Source organism: Canis lupus, chromosome 19 (assembly GCF_048164855.1).
Source record: "Canis lupus baileyi chromosome 19, mCanLup2.hap1, whole genome shotgun sequence".
Classification (NCBI taxonomy): Eukaryota; Metazoa; Chordata; class Mammalia; order Carnivora; family Canidae; genus Canis; species Canis lupus.
The window spans coordinates 7,279,616-7,298,590 of record NC_132856.1 but is presented as its reverse complement, the minus strand read 5'-3'; the positions used below and the strand labels follow the sequence as shown (position 1 = coordinate 7,298,590).

Here is an 18,975-nt window from a genome sequence, read left to right as displayed (position 1 = left end):
AAGAGAGATGGGTATCTTGTTACGAGAGGGGAAATCCAAGTTAATGAGGCCTCAGATAGTACATGGGGTTGGACCTGTCTGGAAGAATTTCTAGAGAGCTGGCTCCAAAAGGAGAATTTCTTCTGCCTGGGGTGGGACCCTGACTCTGTCCTCTATGTTCCAGTGGGACACACAGTGGGCTTGGTCATCCAGGACTGAGCTCATAACCTGGCTGGCTGGATGGTGACTCTGGGCAGGTCACTTCTCTTTTCAGAGCCTCATGTTTCTTATTACCCAGAACAGAGATGTCCTAGGATAGTTGAGAAATGCTCAATAATCTGAATTGTTTGGGAGTCCCTGACTCCCCCTGCCCCTGCCAGGGCTGAATCCTGCTTTTGGAACAAGGGTGGTAAAAACTAACTCCCCAGATCTTGGGCCTGGCAGACGTCACTAATTGACCACAGACAGCACTCTTTCCCAGCAGGCCTGCATCTGGCTTCAGAACCTTTGATAACACAGTTCACATAGCAAGATAAAACAAATCTCCATCCCGACCCTTGGGGGCTGTGGCCTTTATCCTTTAGGGCTGTGGCCTACCTGAGCATGGATGAGAGTCCCTTTCTCAGGTTCCCACCCATTCCCTAGCTTCATGGAGCAGAAATGGGTGTAAGCCACCCAGGGGCTGGAAGGCAGTCACTAAGTGGTCAGAAAGGACCCTCTAGACCACCGCCTGCCTGGCTCATGCTTGGCTCTTCCTAACCAGGGTTGTGGCCAGGCCCATCTGCAGGCCTGTCCTTCAGTCAAGAGCATCCTGATGGGGCAGGGTAAAACAACAACCATCATTGCTCCCAAGGGCTAGCAGCCACACACCGTGCTAGGAAGTTATATACATTTCTCATCTAATTCTCACTGCGTGTGGTAGACGCTGGTGTGCTCATTTAACAGAAGAAGTGCTGAGGCTCAAACAGTAAAAGCATCTTGTCCATTTAACCCTGTTAAATCAGACAGCAGCCTGTCTGATTTCTGCTTGGCTCTGCTGCATCCTATCCCAGTTGTTCTGGCCACACTGCCCCAGTGGGCAACTGGCAGTGTTCCAGAATGTGGGGAGTTCCTTTCCCCTCCCTGCTGTGATCAGCTGGCCCCTCCTCATCCCACATTAGCCCCATCCCTCCTTGGGGAGGAGGCTGCTCATTCTCCAATCTGCAGTCACCAATAGATGCTGCCTCATAACCTGCCCATGGGTCACCTCCTTCCAAAGAAGGACATTTCCTTAGAGAGGACTCAGGTTGGTCTGAAGCTCAGAGGCCCCAGTGCAGAGTTCTTTTGTCTGCCTAAGGGCTGCAAGCCCACCTCTTGCCAGAGAAGACAGGACAAAGAAGGGGCCCCACTGCCACCCCTGTCTTCTGTACAGCCCCTGACAGCTGCCCCATGATTTATGAAGGGGCCTCCCTATTTCTCAGAGGAGTCCCTCTTTTTAATCTCTTCTAGAGAACATGAGATCATGTAGGATGTGGTTGGGAGAGTAGCTGTATGGGGATGAGGCAAGGAGGCTGCTCCCCTCAGACATGTGCCAGGGGTGACACTGGAAATTGGCCAGTCCTTGGTGACCAGTTGGGTTGGACATTCTGGGCATGCTTGGACACAGGCATTGGCATAACACGACACCCCAGTATGCTACATCCCACCCCCAGAGCAGAGAAAGCAGCAGCAGGATAGAAGGCAAATGGCAGGAGAGATAGGGGGTCTGACACTCAGCTTGTCAGTCTTCTTAGCCCCAGCCTCGCTGAAGCCCTGGAGTTTGAGCAGGGCCAGATTTGGACTGAAGATCTTCAAGTCTGAGTAGTAGCCTCCCGGCTGTCGGATTGGGCGCACCTGGTCCTTCTGGAAAACGATCTTGTCCCCCGGGTACAGCAGGGCTGTAAGCAGCAAGAGAAGTGTGACCTGTCAGCCCAAGAAGACCCCTCTCTGCCCTGAGCCTTTGGGGCAGAGGGAAGCTTTTTTTTTTTTTTTATCAACATTTTTATTTGGAAAGATTTTTCTTATATACATTTTAATTTTATTTTTTAAAGATTTAATTTATTTATTCATGAGACACACACACACACACAGAGAGAGGCAGAGAGACAGGCAGAGGAAGGAGCAGGCTCCATGCAGGGAGCCCGACGCGGGACTCGATCCCAGGTCTCCAGGATCACACCCTGGACTGAAGACGTTAAACCGCTGAGCCACCGAGGCTGCTCTCTTATATACATTTTAAACATTTTATGTTTAAATGATTGTAGATTCACAGGAAGTTGCAAAAGGAGTGTTAGAGAGTCCCTTAGACTCTTCCCACAGTGTCCTCCAGTGGTGATGTGGCATAGAACCCCTGAGCAATGTCAGGAAGTGGTGGGGGGGGCACCATGCTGCTGTCTGGACTAGAGATGGGAGTTTGTTTATAACCAGGTCAGCCATGGCCTCAAGGCCTGGGTGCAGTTAGGATGGAGCAGAAGGGCCCACACCCCACTCCACAGGGGTGGTGCTGGTCAGGAGCACACAGGAGGGGAGTCACCCAAGACTTCACTAGGTGAACTTAGACCTAGTTCAGGGCAGTTTTCTCCTTGCCTAGAATCAGTCTCACAGATATCCTCAGGAGACTGCTTTAAGAAGTCTGAGCACAAAAAACACTGGGCAAGGGGCTCTCTCTTCCTGCAGCCACTGAGCAGTACTTGTGCCAAGATGGTAACACATGACTAGCTCATATTCTAATATTCTAGAAAAAGTAATGGAAAGTTACACTCCAGGTTATTAAAGCTGGATATCTGGGAGGAGGGCAGGGACTGTGCAGATAAGAAGGGAGAGGGAAGGTGGATATGCAACATCATCATTTTAAAAAGGCATACAGGTTTTTTTTTTAAAAACTACATTTAGGGCAGCCCGGGTGGCTCAGAGGTTTAGCGCTGCCTTCGGCCCAGGGCGTGATCCTGGAGACCTGGGATGGAGTCCCACATCAGATTCCTTGCATGGAGCCTGCTTCTCCCTCTGCCTGTGTCTCTGCCTCTCTCTGTGTGTCTCTCATGAATAAAGAAATAAAATCTTAAAAAAAAATTACATTTCAAGGGATGCCTGGGTGGCTCAGTGGTTGAGCATCTGCCTTTGACTCAGGGCATGATCCCGGGGTCCAGGATTGAGTCCCCCACATTGGGTCCTGCCGGCAGAGAGCTTGCTTCTCCCTCTGCTTGTGTCTTTGCCTCTTTCTCTCTGTGTCTCTCATGAATAAAAAATAAAATCTTAAAAAAAAACACCCTGCATTTAAAGGGTGTTTTATGCAATTTAATAATTTGCATAATGTTATTTACATAATAATTTGCATAAATGATTTTGTGTAAATGGAAATGAAAAAGGTCTGTGAAAGGACAATCTTTAAATATTAATGGTGTCAACTCAAGCGGGGGAGCATTTTTGTCTTTATGTTTTCAAAACAACTTAAGTGAGCAAGTATTATCTATAAAATGGGGGGGATTGCAGAGAAAAACAATAAAACTGTATTCACTGGGGAGAGAGAAGTGCCCCAAAGTTTTAGAACTCTGGCCATTGATCTTGACACCTGGATTCGGAACCCACCAAGCTCTAGTCTAGAACACAGACCCGGAAGTCCCAATGGAAGTCCCAATGTTGGAATTTATTTAGTCACAGCAAAGCAGGCCTCTGTCATAGAGACAGCCAATAGGTAGTGGCCAGGACAGTGGTCAGACATGGACTGGAGTTTTGTCCAACTAGAACCCACAGATGCTCCTGTGTTCCCAGGAGTGTGAGATCCTGCCAGCAGGTGAGGTTCACAGACTCAGGAACGCAAAAGCTAGCAGTGGAGGGAATCAGTAGTGGCTCAGTGTTCTGGTGGGCACAAAGGAGGCACATGCAGAGGCAAGACCGAACCCACAGCACAGTCCAGGGAGCATGGGTGGCAAGCCTGCCTGCCGTTAGCTGCAGCTCCACCACCAGCCAAGACGACACAACCAGGGAAGGTGAGGCTCCCCCAGGAAGAAGGAAGGAAGGATGATTTGGCAAAGAGTTAGTGTCCAGAGCTGCGGGATTTCCAGCCCAGGTGGGCAGCAAGTGGCCGCCCAAGTGAGGAGGTGCAGCATGCACAGGAGACAATGACCACTTAGGTTGGTTTGCCTATATTTCTGAAGGCTTTGGGCCACACGCTGTTGGGCAGACCTGTTACGGGCTGAATTGTATGTCCCCCTCCTGCCCCCTCACCCTGCTAAATTCATATATTGAAGCCCTAACCCTCCCTCCCCCAAAAACCTCAAATTTTGTATTTGGAGAGAGGACCTTTCAAGAGGTGATCAAGCTAAAATGAGGGTGGACTCAAATTTGATCTGACTGGTGTCCTTTTAAGAGGAGATTTGGACATCAGAGAGGCACACGGGGCATGAGGGCATCATAGAGGAGAAACCATGTGATGAGGCAGCAAGAACGTGGCCATCTTAGGAACCGAGGAGAGAGGCCTCAGGAGAAACCAGACCTGTCAGCACCTTGATCTTGGACTTCCAGCCTCCCAGAGAGTGAGAAGACAAATTTCTGTTGCTTAAACCACCTGTTCTGTGGCATTTTATAGTGGCAGCCCGAGCAAATTAATGCAAGAGCCCGGGTTCTATACATTGCACGCTTGTTTCCCTCTCTCTCCAGAAAAAGATGGAAAATAGTCAGTTGTGACTGTTAAGTTGTTCTCGGGTGAGTCACACCACGTCTATGTCCCTCTGTCTCTGAAAGCCACACTTCCCAGTTTGACTACGGCTCCTTCCTATGAAGTTCCTATTGGGAAACCTCTGCCCTGGAGTACAGCTTGCTCTTCTGTGTTTTTATTTATTTTTATTTTAAAAAAAGATTTTATTTATTTATTCATGAGAGACAGAGAGACAGAAGCAGAGACACAGGCAGAGGAAGAAGCAGGCTCCCTGCAGGGAACCTGTTGTGAGACTCGATCCTAGGACCCGGGATCACAACCTGAGCCGAAGGCAGACGCTCAACCACTGAGCCAGCCAGGTGTCTCTCTTCTGTGTTTTTAAAGCACACAGAGGGACCTGCTTTTTACATTTATAAATTCACAAATTTGGGGGGCCAGCATTGCTGCGTGGTCACTGGGGGGCTTATGGGGCACGCCCCCATCCCTGTTTCTCAGAGGCACATGCTCTCCCCACACATGAGGAGGGTTCAGATCAGCTTGGATATATAGAAACACGATTGTCTGTCACACATGGGGTGAGACCAGTGTGGAAATCTCACGGCCTGGTCCTGTGGTTCAAGCAGAGAGCAAAGGGCCTCAGCAGAACTTGTCCCCTGGTGCACTCCTATGTCCATGTTGCAGAAGAACCAAGAAACAAACCTGACCTAGGGAAGTGGTTTTGGAAAGCCCAATACAGAGGTTATCACTTCTATCAAATATTCCTCTTTGAAATTGGATTGTTCCTCTTTTTTCTCTAAAGATTTTATTCATTTATTCATCACACACACACACACAGAGGCAGAGACACAGGCAGAGGGAGAAGCAGGCTCCATGCAGAAAGCCTGACATGGGACTTGATCCTGGGTCTCCAGGATACACCCTGGGCTGAAGGCGGCGCTAAACCGATAGGCCACGGGGGCTGCCCAGGATTGTTCCTTTTTGCTCAACTTCAGGACTCCTGTTTAGAAGGCCCAGTAAGCTCAGTTGGGGAACCCAGACCTCTAGGCCTGTGGGGACTATGTACCTCCAGGATTCTAGAAATCCCATCTATCAGCAAAACAGACTGGGCTGTTGCCCCTCTCCTCTCCTCTCCTCTCCTCTCCTCTCCTCTCCTCTCCTCTCCTCTCCTCTCCTCTCCTCTCCTCTCCTCTCCTCTCCTTCCTTCAATGGCCCCACCACAGGCCACAGCAGTTTAGCTGCATGCAAGTCAACTGGGGAAGGATAAACCTCAGGCAGATGCCACCCTTGCCTGGGTTCTGGGCCCTGTTGGCCACTTCCCAAGGGCCAGCTCCCAAAGTCCTTACCTTTCATGAGGACATCCTCCGTCAGCGGGATGCCGTAGTACTCACAGAGCTTGCAGCACTGCAGGTAGACCAGAAAGTTGTCCCTGCGGGACATGTTGATGAGCTCTTCCATCTCCCCTCGGATGGTGGACGGGAGGCAGTGCTCATCCAAGTGCTTATTCCCACTGCGCACCAAGCGGCACCGCTCCATGTACTGGATGGAGGGGATCTTGAGCTGCAAAGAGAATAGAGGTTGTTGGCACACACTTTCCCTTCACCTTGTCTTTTTCTTCCTGACCAGAAGGCAGATGTGCAGCCTCATCTCCCTCTCCCCCATGAGGGGAAATGGCAAAGAATGCAGGGTGGGACCAAAGCTCAGACCCTGAAGTCAGGGACTTGGGAGAAAAATCACACATGGTCAAGATTACACCTGAAGAGCACTTGAATGGTTAAGGCATGCAGTTCTGTGTGCACAGCCCCATACATGGATGTGCACACATCACTGTATCATGTGTACAGTAAGGTACAATGTGGATGCCCAATGAAATATTACATCCATGCGTTTGGCTGCACTGCAATTTAAATTAGTGTAGACATCTGTGCCTTTGAGGTGGAAGCCAAACACCAAGGATGGCAGAGAAAAGTAGAAGAGGCCTGGGCAATGTGTAGCCACTTTTGGCCTTCCTATTTGTTTATTTACGAGGAAATACAAATCTATCTTTTTTGCAGCACCTAACACCAGAATCAGCAAGGTACAATTCACAGGCCACAGCACCTGTTTTTATAAAGAAAATTTTAGGGGATCCCTGGGTGGCGCAGCGGTTTGGCGCCTGCCTTTGGCCCAGGGCGTGATCCTGGAGACCCAGGATCGAATCCCACATCGGGCTCCTGGTGCATGGAGCCTGCTTCTCCCTCTGCCTGTGTCTCTGCCTCTCTCTCTCTGTAACTATCATAAATAAATAAAAAAATTAAAAAAAATAAAGAAAATTTTATTGGAACACAAAGGCACTCATTTGCTTAGTAGTTGCAGTCTGTGGCTGCTCTTGTGTGCCAGTTGCCACAGAAATGATAAAGCCCTGAAGTCTAAGATTTTTATTTATCCATTCATGAGAGACACACAGAAAGAGGCAGAGACATAGGCAGAGGGAGAAGCAGGCTGTCCTGGGGACCCCAATACAGGACTCGATCCCAGAACCCTGGAATCACAACCTGAGCTAAAGGCAGATGCTCAACCACTTCATCTGGGGGCCACCCAGGTGAAGCCCCAGAATCTAAACCATTTGTTGCCTGGCTCTTGACAGGCAAAGTTTGCTGATCCCTGCCCAAATATGTTGGGATTTTCTTCTTATGAAAGTGAATCAGATCTTAGTTGAAAGAGCACTTATAATGCCTAACATTTTATTATATATAAGTAAAATATTATATTTAATACATAATTGATATATTATTAAAACTTAATATAATATATTTCTATACTTATTCTATATAATAAAATACATATTTATATATGGTATAATATTAAGATTGTCTGCCGCCCTGAAGGGGGGTCTGTTTTGTTCTCTGCAACACCTAGAAGAGTGCCTGGCACATTGCTGTCTCTCAATAAATATTTGTTGGGTGAATTCATTCATGCCATCCATTCTTCCTTCACTGGTCATGTATTTCCGGAGTGCCCACTCAGTGGCAGGCCCTGGGCCTGGCACAGGGATTCCAGCTGTGGCGAAGACACGGCCCTCAGCCCTGGTCTCAGGATGCAAAGTAACAGTTAAAAAATGGGAGGAGGGGAACAAAATCTCATGATCTCATTTCATCTTCAGAGAAATCTCATGAGGTAGGTGTTGTTCTGATGATCGGATGAGGGAACACAGAGGTAAGGAAGCCTATTGCCGGGAGTTCCCCAGCCCCAAGGTGCAGTGGACTTGAACCCGATCCTGTCCAGACACCACGCCCCGTGCCCTTCCCGTTGGTCGGGGTACCTTGTGCTGCCGCTTCCTCTCGCGGTACCGCTTGCCAACATCCTCCATCTCCTCCAGAGTCAATGGCCGTGCCTCCATCTGGGTGTCAACCTCAGGCACAGTCAGCAGGTCCATCTTGGGAGGCTGTGGGGCGAAATCCACCTGCTTCTTGGCTGGACTCTGCGGGGAAATTCTGTGCTTGGTGGATCTGTGATCTGAAAGGAAGGAGAGACTGAGAGGAGGCCCAGCTCAGGAACCCACCGAGCAGTTAACTGATGTGACCACGCAGGTGCGGGCAACCCCTCTGCTCACTTCCCACACGGCCAGTCAGCGCAATCTGATTGCTTACCTATGGTAAGCCAAAGTTGGAGAACATACTCAGGAAGTAAGTCAAGTCTGCCTCTACCATGCTTGCTCCCAGGATGGGGAAGTGGAGGCATGCGGGTAGAGGGGATACATACATTCCCTTCCAGTTGACAGGGTGCTTCTTTGATGAGCTAAAGACCACTGCTTGTAGGTGTTGAACAAGATGTCTGTGGTGATGTTGTTCTGCTTTCCCAGAGAGCTGAGATAGATCACTATATCTTCTACTTCCTGGTTTTTCAGAGGGACTCCAACCTGAGGAGAGAAGAGAAGCCACCAAGGTGGGCAGGCTCCAATCCAAACATCCTGCCAGTATGGCCAAAGCCATACCAGCTGGCCCCACCTCTCCTTTCCTATCTAGTTTCTAGTTTCATCATTGCCATTCCCAGCTCACACCCAAGGCCCAAGGCCTCTGCTGCAGGAGCTCATAGCCCTTTCTAAGGCCTTGAACATACTCTGCACTTCCTCACCCTCTGCCTTTAGTTAGGCCTTTCCTTCTTCTATCTGAAGAACTCCTATCCCTCCTTGAAAACCCAATCCAGATAAGCCACCATCTTTGCAGAGCCTGCTACTTCTTCCTTCTGGACCACCACCCCACTCCATAGCAATGTCAATGACAGTTTTCCCAAACTGGATTGGAAAAAGGATTTCACATCTACCATCCTTGTCCATGAGAAACACATAAGCCTCCCTTAACTGAAGTAAGACAGGATCAGAAATACATGTTACTCTTTGAAGGACCATGAGCATCTTTGTAGGAGGATAATGCTTGCCAGCAATACCAAATATTCAAGAAGAAGAGTTTTTTTTTTTTTTTTAAACACTTTTAAAAGAGAGAGGCAGAGATACAGGCAGAGGGAAAAGCAGATTCCCCACAGGGAGCCCGATGCAGGACTCGATCCCAGGACCCCAGGATCACACCCTGAGCCAAGGGCAGACACTCAACCACTGAGCCACCCAGGTGTCCCAAGAAGAGTTTTAAAGGAAATATAATTTTGTTCTGTAGCTTCTTTAGACCGCAGTCATCATTCATTGAGCTTTCCTTAAAGAGGGTCAGAACTCTCCTGCTATGAAAGGGCTTAATGTTTTGTCTTTTTGGTTATGACGATTAAAAACCCCTTATTGTTTTTTTAAATGTTTTGAAATGTTTATATAAGTACATGTCACAAAACAATAGTGTGCAAACCGGTGATGATTTAAAACCATAAAAGAGGGGGATCCCCTCTTTAGGGTGGCTCAGCAGTTTAGCGCCTGCTTTCGACCCGGGGCGCAATCCTGGAGACCCCGGGATCGAGTCCCACGTTGGGCTCCCTGGATGGAACCTGCTTCTCTCTCTGCCTGTGTCTCCGCCTCTCTCTGTGTGTGTCTCTCATAGATAAATAAATAAAATCTTTTTTTTTTTTTATAAATTTTTTTTTTAATTTTTATTTATTTATGATAGTCACAGAGAGAGAGAGAGGCGCAGAGACACAGGCAGAGGGAGAAGCAGGCTCCATGCACCGGGAGCCCGACGTGGGATTAGATCCCGGGTCTCCAGGATCACGCCCCGGGCCAAAGACAGGCGCCAAACCGCTGCGCCACCCAGGGATCCCAATAAATAAAATCTTTAAAAAAATATTCTAAAACCGTAAAAGATGTAACAGTCCGCTTCCTAAAGTGTTCTGTAAAGGTAATTTGTATTCAAAGTATATAAAAGCTTAATTCATCCAGGCCAGAGGTCAGCAAACTTTTTTCTTTTTTTTTTTAAGATTTTATTTAAAAAAAAAGATTTTATTTTATTTAATCATGAGAGATACAGAGCAGGAGAGAGAGAGAGGCAGAGACACAGGCAGAGGGAGAAGCAGGCTCCATGCAGGGAGCCTGAAGTGGGACTCGATCCCGGATCTCCAGGATAACGCCCTGGGCTGCAGGCGGCGCTAAACCGCTGTGCCACCCGGGCTGCCCAGCAAACTTTTTTCCACAAAGGGCCAGATGGTAAATATTTCAGGCTCCATGAACCATACGATCTCCGTCATAACTACTCAACTCTGCCATTGTAGCATGAAAGCAGCCATGACAATACATACAAATGAGTGTAGCTGCAGTCCAATAAAACTTTACTTACAACAACAGAGGCTGACTGGATCTGACTTCTGGGCCATAGGTAGCAGACCCCCTACTAGACCAATAGAACTTTCTGCACTGATAGGAATGTTCAATATCTGTGATCCAATAGAGGAACTGCTCACCACGGGTGACTACTGAGCACTTGAAACATGGTTGGTGCAACTGAGGAACTGGATTTTTGAATTTTATTTATTTATAATTATTTAATATTTTTGGATAGCCAGTGAAAGTGTGGCCCGTAGAGTAGTGCCATAGACATCGCTGGGAGCTTGTTAGAATGCAGCAGAGAGGTACTGAGTCAGAAGTTGAGGTCAGAACAAGACCTCTAAGTGATCATATGCCAGTGACAGTTGGAGAAGGTCTTGAAGTTTCTAGAGGCAGGATTGAAGGCCCAGCAATCTCTGTGCTCAGTTCTGGGGTCCAATGGGCAAGACAGTGATTCCTTATGCAGCCGACTGCTTATGGTTATGGGGTTTGCTCTGTAGACTTTTCACTCAGGTAAGGGCTTTTGAGGTCAGATGCATGCAGAGGTGGTTTTAGGGGTCTGATATGGCCACAAGTTATGCCACATTTTCCAAACTGGCTTTACAAGTAATAAGGCTGAGTGTGCTTGGGTGGGTCAGCCAGTTAAGCATCTGCCTTTGGCTCGGGTCATGATCTCAGGGTCCTGGTATGGAACCCTGCATTGGGCTTCCTGCTCAGAGGGGAGTCTGCTTTTCCCTCTCCTGCTGACCTTCACTATCTGTCACTGCCCTTCACTCTCACTCTTACTCTCTTTCTCTCTCTCAATTTCTCTGTCTCTGTCTTGCTCTGCTCCATCTCTCCCAAATAAATAAATAAAATCTTAAAAAAAAAAAAAAAAACAAAGCAAACAAGTAACAAAGCCAACGGTTTGAGTTCCCTACACCTACTTTTCAGCTGGTCCAGGACTTGGGTGGAGGCAGCAGTGGGGGCAGGTGCATGGACATCTTCCCCAAGTCGGCCCAGCCCAGAGGGAGCACGGGAGGCACTTACCGCCTTCAGAGCCACAATGAACTCCTCCCTAGAGATCCTCTGGCTCTCGCTCCTGTCCCCCTTGCTAAATAACTCCAGGATCTTGATCTTCCGGCTGTGCAGGTAGGAGTACAAGGCTGACAAGGCAGAGGGCTTGGGTAGTCGGAGCTGGGGCACAAGTCGGCGGGAAGGCCGGTGGCTCTTCTGCAAGAGGCAAGAGAGGGGCGCAGAGGGGAGAATTCAGGGGAGACGGGCCGCTGGCAGGGGGTGCCTGGAGTTAGACCAAACAGGGAGAAGGGAGGGCTGAGCCGCTCCACAGGGACAGTAAAACGGAGTGCAAGGAGCATTGGATTCAGGGCAATTGCATTTCGCCAGGGATACTTTGCATCTCTGGCCCTACACATTCCCATCAGATACAAGAAGGTTGGACATTATGAGAGCTAACATTTCATTCCTACCCATATCTCTCCTGTTAGGCAAGCCAGGGTTATATTCCCACTGGGATCTCAGTGCACCAAACACATGCCTCTGTCTGGAGCCACATGGGGCTCTCTGATCTTCCCACCTCCCAGCCTTTGCTCCTGCTGGGCTTCCTGCCCAGAATACCTTTCCTTCCTTCTCTACCTGTCCAAATCCTAGTCTTTCTTTAATTCCAGGTTAATTGGGGATATTTCAGAATAATGCTCTCTTACCTTGGTGCAGCACCTGACAGCTTACAAAGGGCTTTTCTGTTCCCTAGTTTATAGATCTGTGTTTGGGATTAATTGCCTTTAGAAAACTGGTCTTCAAACTGATATGTCTGCCTCCCCTATTAACATGTGAACATCTTGAAAGCAAGAAGATGCCTTATTTAAATACACACCCTTACCCCTCCTACCCCTCCCATGGTATGCCTACTGAGAAAGCACCTACAGCTCTAGGCAGATAGGCGGTCATTGTCTGTTAAACAGATGAATGATGCTTTAAATTAGGTATTAGGTATGGCTTCCCCTTTTTACAAATGAGAAAACAGGTTCAGAGAAGTGAAGTGATGTGTCCAGGGGCACACAACGCTTATGCAGTAGGGCTGGATTTCTAACCCAAGTCCAGGGCTTATTCATAGACACTGCTGCTGTTAGGAAGGGTGTGAAATATGGGTTTTACCTATGAAATATGGGTTTGGACTCTGATTACACCAAGCACTGACTCTGACATCAGTGAGATGGCAGTAGTAATCAAAATGGCAAACAATATCGAGTGCTCTCTCTATGGCTGGCACTGTCCAAGGTACTTTATATAAATTCATCAATTTAGACAACACAGCAACCCTAGGAAGTAGGTACAACGGTTATTTCCATTTAATAGATTGGGAAACTAAGGCCCAGATCATAGAGCTTGGAAGTAGCAGAGCTAGGTTTAAACCCAAGTTATCTGACCTCTTATCCCACTTCATCCGAATGGGGAGAAATTTCAAATGTTCACATAACAAGGAAATGTCACAGAGAGCAAGCACTGGGGGATGAGGGCTCTGATACTGACTTCCATTGACTACCTCTATGGGTCTGAACAATTGATGGGCCTCACTGAGCTTCTGTATTTATAAAAGAGAGTTCTTCCTTTTTCTTCCAACCTCAAAACTGTGATTCTCCCAGTAGCTCTAGGAGCACCAGCTTGGCATGTATAGGCCCTCAACAGATACGTGTCTTGAACAAATGAATGAACAATGAGTATTTTAAAATGCCCCATAGATGAAATGCCAGGAAGGATCCCTCCTAGGGTGGTCTTAAGATATGGTTGCAAATTCTTCAACTCCTTCCTTCTGAGATAGAGTCTGATTCCCCTCCCTTGAGTGTGGACAGTACTTAATGAATGGCTTCTGACAAATAGAATATGGTAAAAGTGATCATGTGATTCTCTTAAAACTAAGATTTCCTGAGATGAGGTCACAAAAAGGCATTTCAGCTCTCTACCTTTCTCTGTCCGTTGGACCATTCACTCTGGGAGACTCTGCCTGCTGTGTGGTGAGGCTGTTCAACAATCCTATGGAGAGGTCCTTGTGGCCAGGAACTGAGGTCCCCCTGCCAACAGCCGCGTAAGTGAGCTAGTCTGGAAGCAGATCTTCCTGCCTCAGTCAAGCTTTCAGAGGTCTGTGGTGCATGCCAGCAACTTGAGATGAAACACTTAGCCAGAGAAACCAGTGAAGCTCCTCCTAGATTCCCAACTCTCAGAAACCATGGGATAATAAACATTTGTGGCTTTAATGCCTGGGGGCATTTGTTATGCAGCAACAAATAACCAATACGCTTACCTTTTGGGACTTCTCTATGTTTCTCTTTGAAATGGGGTGAATGATCCCTACCCTGCCTAGTCTGAGGGAATGAAATGACAGTATGCCCCTAACGCCTTCAGTGTCTTCATCAGCAAATGGGGCTGCTTACCTTGGTGGCTCTGGTAGGAGTTAGATGGGCCACCAACTGGGCCTCATGCTCCTTCTGGATCATGTATAAGACCTTGGCCTCTGAAGGGGTGAGGCAGGGCTTGTTCTGCAGCCACCTCTTTATGTTGCCAAATGACTCCAGATTCTTCCGAAGCTTCAACCTTTGGCTGAGCCAGGTCTTCGCATCCTCTGGCTGCCCTTGGATGTCCCCAGTTCCCAGGGCTTTGAAGCTGGAGATTGGCTGTGGGGGGGTCTGGGGTTGGGCCATGACATTGATGGGTATCGGATCCTCTTTTTGAGGCAAGATGATGATCCGCCGGCGGCTCTGAGGCAGGTGGAAGTCCTTCTGCTTGAACTGCTTGAAGCAGTGAGCAATGACCAGTTCAGGATCGAAGATGGGGTCCTTGGTGGCATTTTCATCATCACTGGAGGTCTTAGAATGGCAGAGCTCTTGGGGGTGGGGATAGTGTTAAGAGGTGAATTTCTTTCAGGAAGAGGACTAACAGAGTCAGTAAAAGAAAAATTCTACAGCACCAGGCTGGGTGACAGGACATCTGGGTTCCAGGTATGGCTTTCTCATTGTTTGCTATAATATGATTGCATATTCCTGATAGGCAGGCACTATGCTAAGCGCTTTATGTCCTTTTTCTTATTTGATGTTATGCCTCCCCACCCCAACCCCACCCCAGTACTCCTTATTGGCAATCAGAATGATCTTTTTAAAATTTTTTTTATTTATTTGAGAAAGAGAAAAAGAGAGAGAGAATGAGTAGGGAGAGGGGCAGAAGGCGAGGGAGAGAGAGAATCTTAAGTAGGCTCCACGCCCAGTGTGAGCCCCACATGGGGCTCAGTCTCACAACCCTGAGGTCATGATCTGAGCCGAAGCCAAGAGTTGGACACTTAATGGACTGAGCCACCCAGGCACCACCAGAAGGATCTTTTAAAATTGCCATTCTGAGGGGATGCCTGGGTGGCTCAGTGGTTGAGCATCTGCCTTTGGCTCAAGTCAAGATCCCAGGGTCCTGGGATCCAGTCCCACATCAGGCACTCCGTGTGTGGAGCCTGCTTCTCCCTCTGCCTATGTCTCCGCCTCTCTCTCTGTGCCTCTCATGAATAAATAAAATCTTTTTTAAAAATGTCATTTTGGGGGCATCTGGGTGGCTCAGTTGGTTAGGCGCCTGACTTCTGCTCAGATCACAATCTTGGGGTCTGAGTGGCTCAGCAGAGAGTCTGCTTCTCCCTCTCCCTCTGCCCCCTACCCCCACTCATGCATGCTCTCTCTCTCTCTCAAATAAATAAATCTTTTTAAAAAATGCCACTGTGATTTGGTTTGATCATTGAGCATATGATGACTTGCTTCATGGCTGTATCTTGGGCAAGTTACTTAGCATGTCTGTCTCAATTCTTCATGATAAAATGGGAAGAAAGAGGGTACCTACTGTACTGAAGTGGTGGAGATGGTTAGAATCAGTCCATTTTAAAGGTGCTTTGTTCATAGTAAGTACACAGGGTTTTTTTTTTTTAATGTACTTATCCTTCACCTGTTTTGAAATCCTTCTATGACTTTCAAAGTAAAGTCTCATAACCCTGCTCTGCCAACCCTTCCCACCTCATCACTTGCCTATCTTTCCTGACTATATCCCAGATGCTTTGACCTTCTCTTAGTGATCCCTGAATGGTCCAAGCTCCATCCTGCCTAAGGATTTTGCATGTGTTGTTCCATCTGCTGGAAATGCTCCCTCCCCCATCCATCCCCTCCTTATTCCTCATCCTTAGACCACATGCTACCTCTCCAGCTCCCAAGCTCTGTTATGTCCTCATGTTATCTCTGCATAATACAACCTATACTTTTCCTTTGGACCACTTATCACAGGTATGTAAAATAGATGGCCCTTGTGCCTAATGAGGCTTGGGGTCCTTTGTTTTGTTTGACATATTCCTTAAAAATTTCCAGTTTGAGTTACTTTAGGCTGGGGCATGTCCTCTCCAGTCTGCCATAACCCCCACCATTCTCTATTGTCTCACATGCAGATGAGTTCACTTATTAAGTGCGTGCTTCAACCAGACATTTGTGTTTGAAATTCCTGGTGCAATTGCTTGGTTGTTTAGTTTTTCAATAGACTATGGACTGGGACCCCATCTCTCGTGTTCCCTGTTGAAGCCCCAGCACCTCTACCTGCCAACATATAGAGGGAGCTCAGGAATTATTTGGTGAATGAGTGGATGTCAAATGGGCAGATGTAATAGCTCTATAATTATATCATTTTACAGACTAAGGCCCAGAGAGGCTCAAGGTCACACAGTTGATTAGCAGCAGAGCTAGGGTAGAGCAAATGAATAACAGATATGTTGTAAAATTCAGAAGGGATATAGCATTATTATTAAAAATATTATCACCATATTTTCCTTCTAAAACCCAAACTCCCCTGCTTTAAAACCCTTTCATTGCCTCCAAAATAAGATTCAATCTCCTTAACCTAGCTCCACCTGACCATCCACCTCTGCCAGCCCCTCTAATGGGCTCCTTCTCTTGTTCCTTCTGGACTCACCCTGTCTTTGTGCCACAGACTGAGCTGACTATGGTTCCTTGGTTCCCCCTTGTCCTGCCCACATGCCGTTTCCTTTATCTGGAATGCTCTTCGAGACTTAGGTTAGGCATCACCATTCCCTGAATCCTTCCCCTGCCATGCCCTCTCTGGGTTCTCACAGTGCCCATACTCATCCCCATCATAGCATTTACCATATTTTTCTGGATGAAGATGCTTTCTGAGTCTTTCTCTCCCAACAGTCTGTGAGTTTTCCAATGGTAAGGAATGTGTCTTAGTTCCTATGTATCCATGGTGCCTAGCCTGGCACAAAGTGAACATGCAGGACATTTGTTAAGTCTCCTTACAATGCCCATGTGTTTCTTTCATGGTCAGGAAATAGTGGGTCTACATCAATGTGAACAGAGGTGAGTGCTTCTTAGCACTGATTTATCATTTCTTTGAGGACAAGATGCTACAACTGAGAATGTAGCCATTCATCAAACCAGCATTCACTGAGAATCATCCAGTACTTGGCATGGCCAGGTGCAGATCCAAATGAGGCTGGACGCCCAACCACAGTGTGCAGGCATGGGACAAGGTGGGGTAACCAGAAGGGTAGCCAGATGCTTTCAGTTGGGGGAGAAATGTTGATGGAGGGACCCAGAAGGTCATCATGAAGGAGGAGGCATTGGCTTGTGCCTTCAAGAATAAGCCAGATTTCAAGGGGTGGAGGGGCCTGTGTGGGGAATGGTCAGGAGTAGGGTTTGGGGATTTTAGGGTTACTAAATAGTTCTGTAAGTTGGAAGCACGTTGTATATGAAGGAGGAGGTTAATGGGAAGTAAAGTTGGAATCATCTTGGATGCCAGATTAAGGAGTTTAAACTTTATCATGCCGACTATGGGAACATACTCAAAATATGCGACTTCCTGGCCTTGTCACTGCCACTTGTGCCCTCCTTAGACTCCCAAATTCATGATCTTCCCTTAGCCAGAAGAATGACTCCCCCTGAAACCCTTAAATGACTTCACTGAAATGGCTCCTCAGTGTCCTTAGAATAAACAATGGCCTACACCAGTCTATATACTTCAGCCCTGCTCCTACTTCTCCTTGATCTCCCCCCACCTCTCTGCCCCTTATTCACTTTGCTCCAGCTGTGCAGGTCTGCTCTCTCTTTGTCCAACTCTCCTAGCTCCATCCCAACTTGGTTTTGGCATTTGCTGTGCCCTCAGAAGGTCATGGGATTCCCCAAGATATTCACCATATAGTTCTTAGCCCAAGTGCACTCCCCTCAAAGTCACCCTGACTACTCTATCAAAGGTCACATGCCCACCACACCATGGAACTTCCATTCTAGTGATCTTTGGGGTCTTGTGTCCATTGATAGGAAAGATAGATGGGCTCTTACAATGAAAGAGATCACCACATAGTTGTGGGTAGAGACTGTAAAAATGTCCCCAAGGGATTGTGAGGACAGCTTTCAGAGGCTAGCTAGTCCTGTTGCCTCCCTAGGTCAGAGAACTCTTTCTGCAATGACCCTGGCAGGTTTTGCCTCCACTGGCACACACCTCTGGTGACAGGGAGTTCTCTACTTTACCTTCTGGATGCCTAATTCTGATTGCTAGAAAAGACTTCCTTATATTGACCCAAAATTTGTTTTCCTGGAATTTCTACCCCTTGGTCCTAATTCTCCCCATTGGTGCCCCAGAGAACACATTTGTTCCCTCTTTTTGGGACAGCCCTTCAGGTATCTGGAGACGATTCAATGCTCTCAAAATTGTTTGTCTTAGCTCTGATTCAAACCTCTCCCAAAGTTCCATCCTACTTCTCTAGCCACTTGCTATTTGGCTCCTCTTTTCCTGCCTACCCCTTAAAATTGGTGCCTTCCAGGTTTACACCTGGGCTTGCTTGCTTTTTTCTTTCTCCTTCCTTCCTTCCTTCCTTCCTTCCTTCCTTCCTTCCTTCCTTCCTTCCTTCCTTCCTTCCTTCCTTCCTTCCTTCTTTCCCCCAAACAATCTCTCTTCTACTCTCATGTTTCTGTGGCCTTCTATATGCTGAGGACACCTGTACCAATATTTATGACTTGAAATTAGCTCTAACTTTCTACATATATTTGCTCCTAAAGGCTCTCCACTCAGATGGCCTACAAATATCTCAGACTCAACCAACTAAGACTACACTGGTCTCCATGTCCCGTCTCCACTGAATTTGTTCCTCCTGTTAGGTTCCTCATCTCTGTGAAAGGTAACTCCATCTCTGGGTCACCCTAGCTATCAACCTGAGCATCATCTTTGATTGTTCTTTCCGTGTTCCCTGTCAACCAGCCCCTACATCCCTCTGGTCCCCTCTAGCCTGGCCACTGTCCCTCACCTCTCAGTATCTTTGGTCTGGACATTTCGGACAGCCCCAGATCTCATCATTCTGTGCTTCCAGCATTCCAAGTCTGCCAATTCAGTCTGCATTCGCTGATGCTCCCAATCCAATAATGCCATTCCCAGTGGCTCCTCCATCTCCTGGCTCACAAGATCTTCCACAATCTTCTCCCTTCTGACCTTTCTCACCTCTCATCCCCAGCAATACTCAAACTACCAGCGGTTTCCTTAAGACACCATATGTCTGAGCCTCTCTGCATGTGGTTCTGTT

General features: G+C 47.6%; 1 protein-coding gene across 9 annotated transcripts in view; it reads right to left on the bottom strand.

Annotated features, from left to right (window-relative positions):
* Nucleotides 1-18,975, bottom strand: part of LOC140609807 (large ribosomal subunit protein eL32) — a 28,683-nt gene that overhangs the window by 8,946 nt on the left and 762 nt on the right. For 2 of the 9 annotated variants that reach the window (XR_012011531.1, XR_012011532.1), the window contains exons 1-7: nt 16,547-17,947; nt 13,808-14,256; nt 11,412-11,594; nt 8,390-8,546; nt 7,950-8,143; nt 5,995-6,208; nt 1,736-1,895 (exon numbers count right to left, since the gene is read on the bottom strand). Coding sequence is in view for 4 of the 9 variants with exons in the window: in XM_072785062.1 (XP_072641163.1) it covers nt 1,736-1,895; nt 5,995-6,208; nt 7,950-8,143; nt 8,390-8,546; nt 11,412-11,594; nt 13,808-14,256; nt 16,547-16,682 (1,493 nt within the window). In the remaining 5 variants the exon portion in view is untranslated. Of the gene's footprint in view, nt 1-1,735; nt 1,896-5,994; nt 6,209-7,949; nt 8,144-8,389; nt 8,547-11,411; nt 11,595-13,807; nt 14,257-16,546; nt 17,948-18,975 lie in introns of those variants that run through there. The other 7 variants (XR_012011529.1, XR_012011530.1, XR_012011528.1 and 4 more) reach the window with 4 other exon arrangements.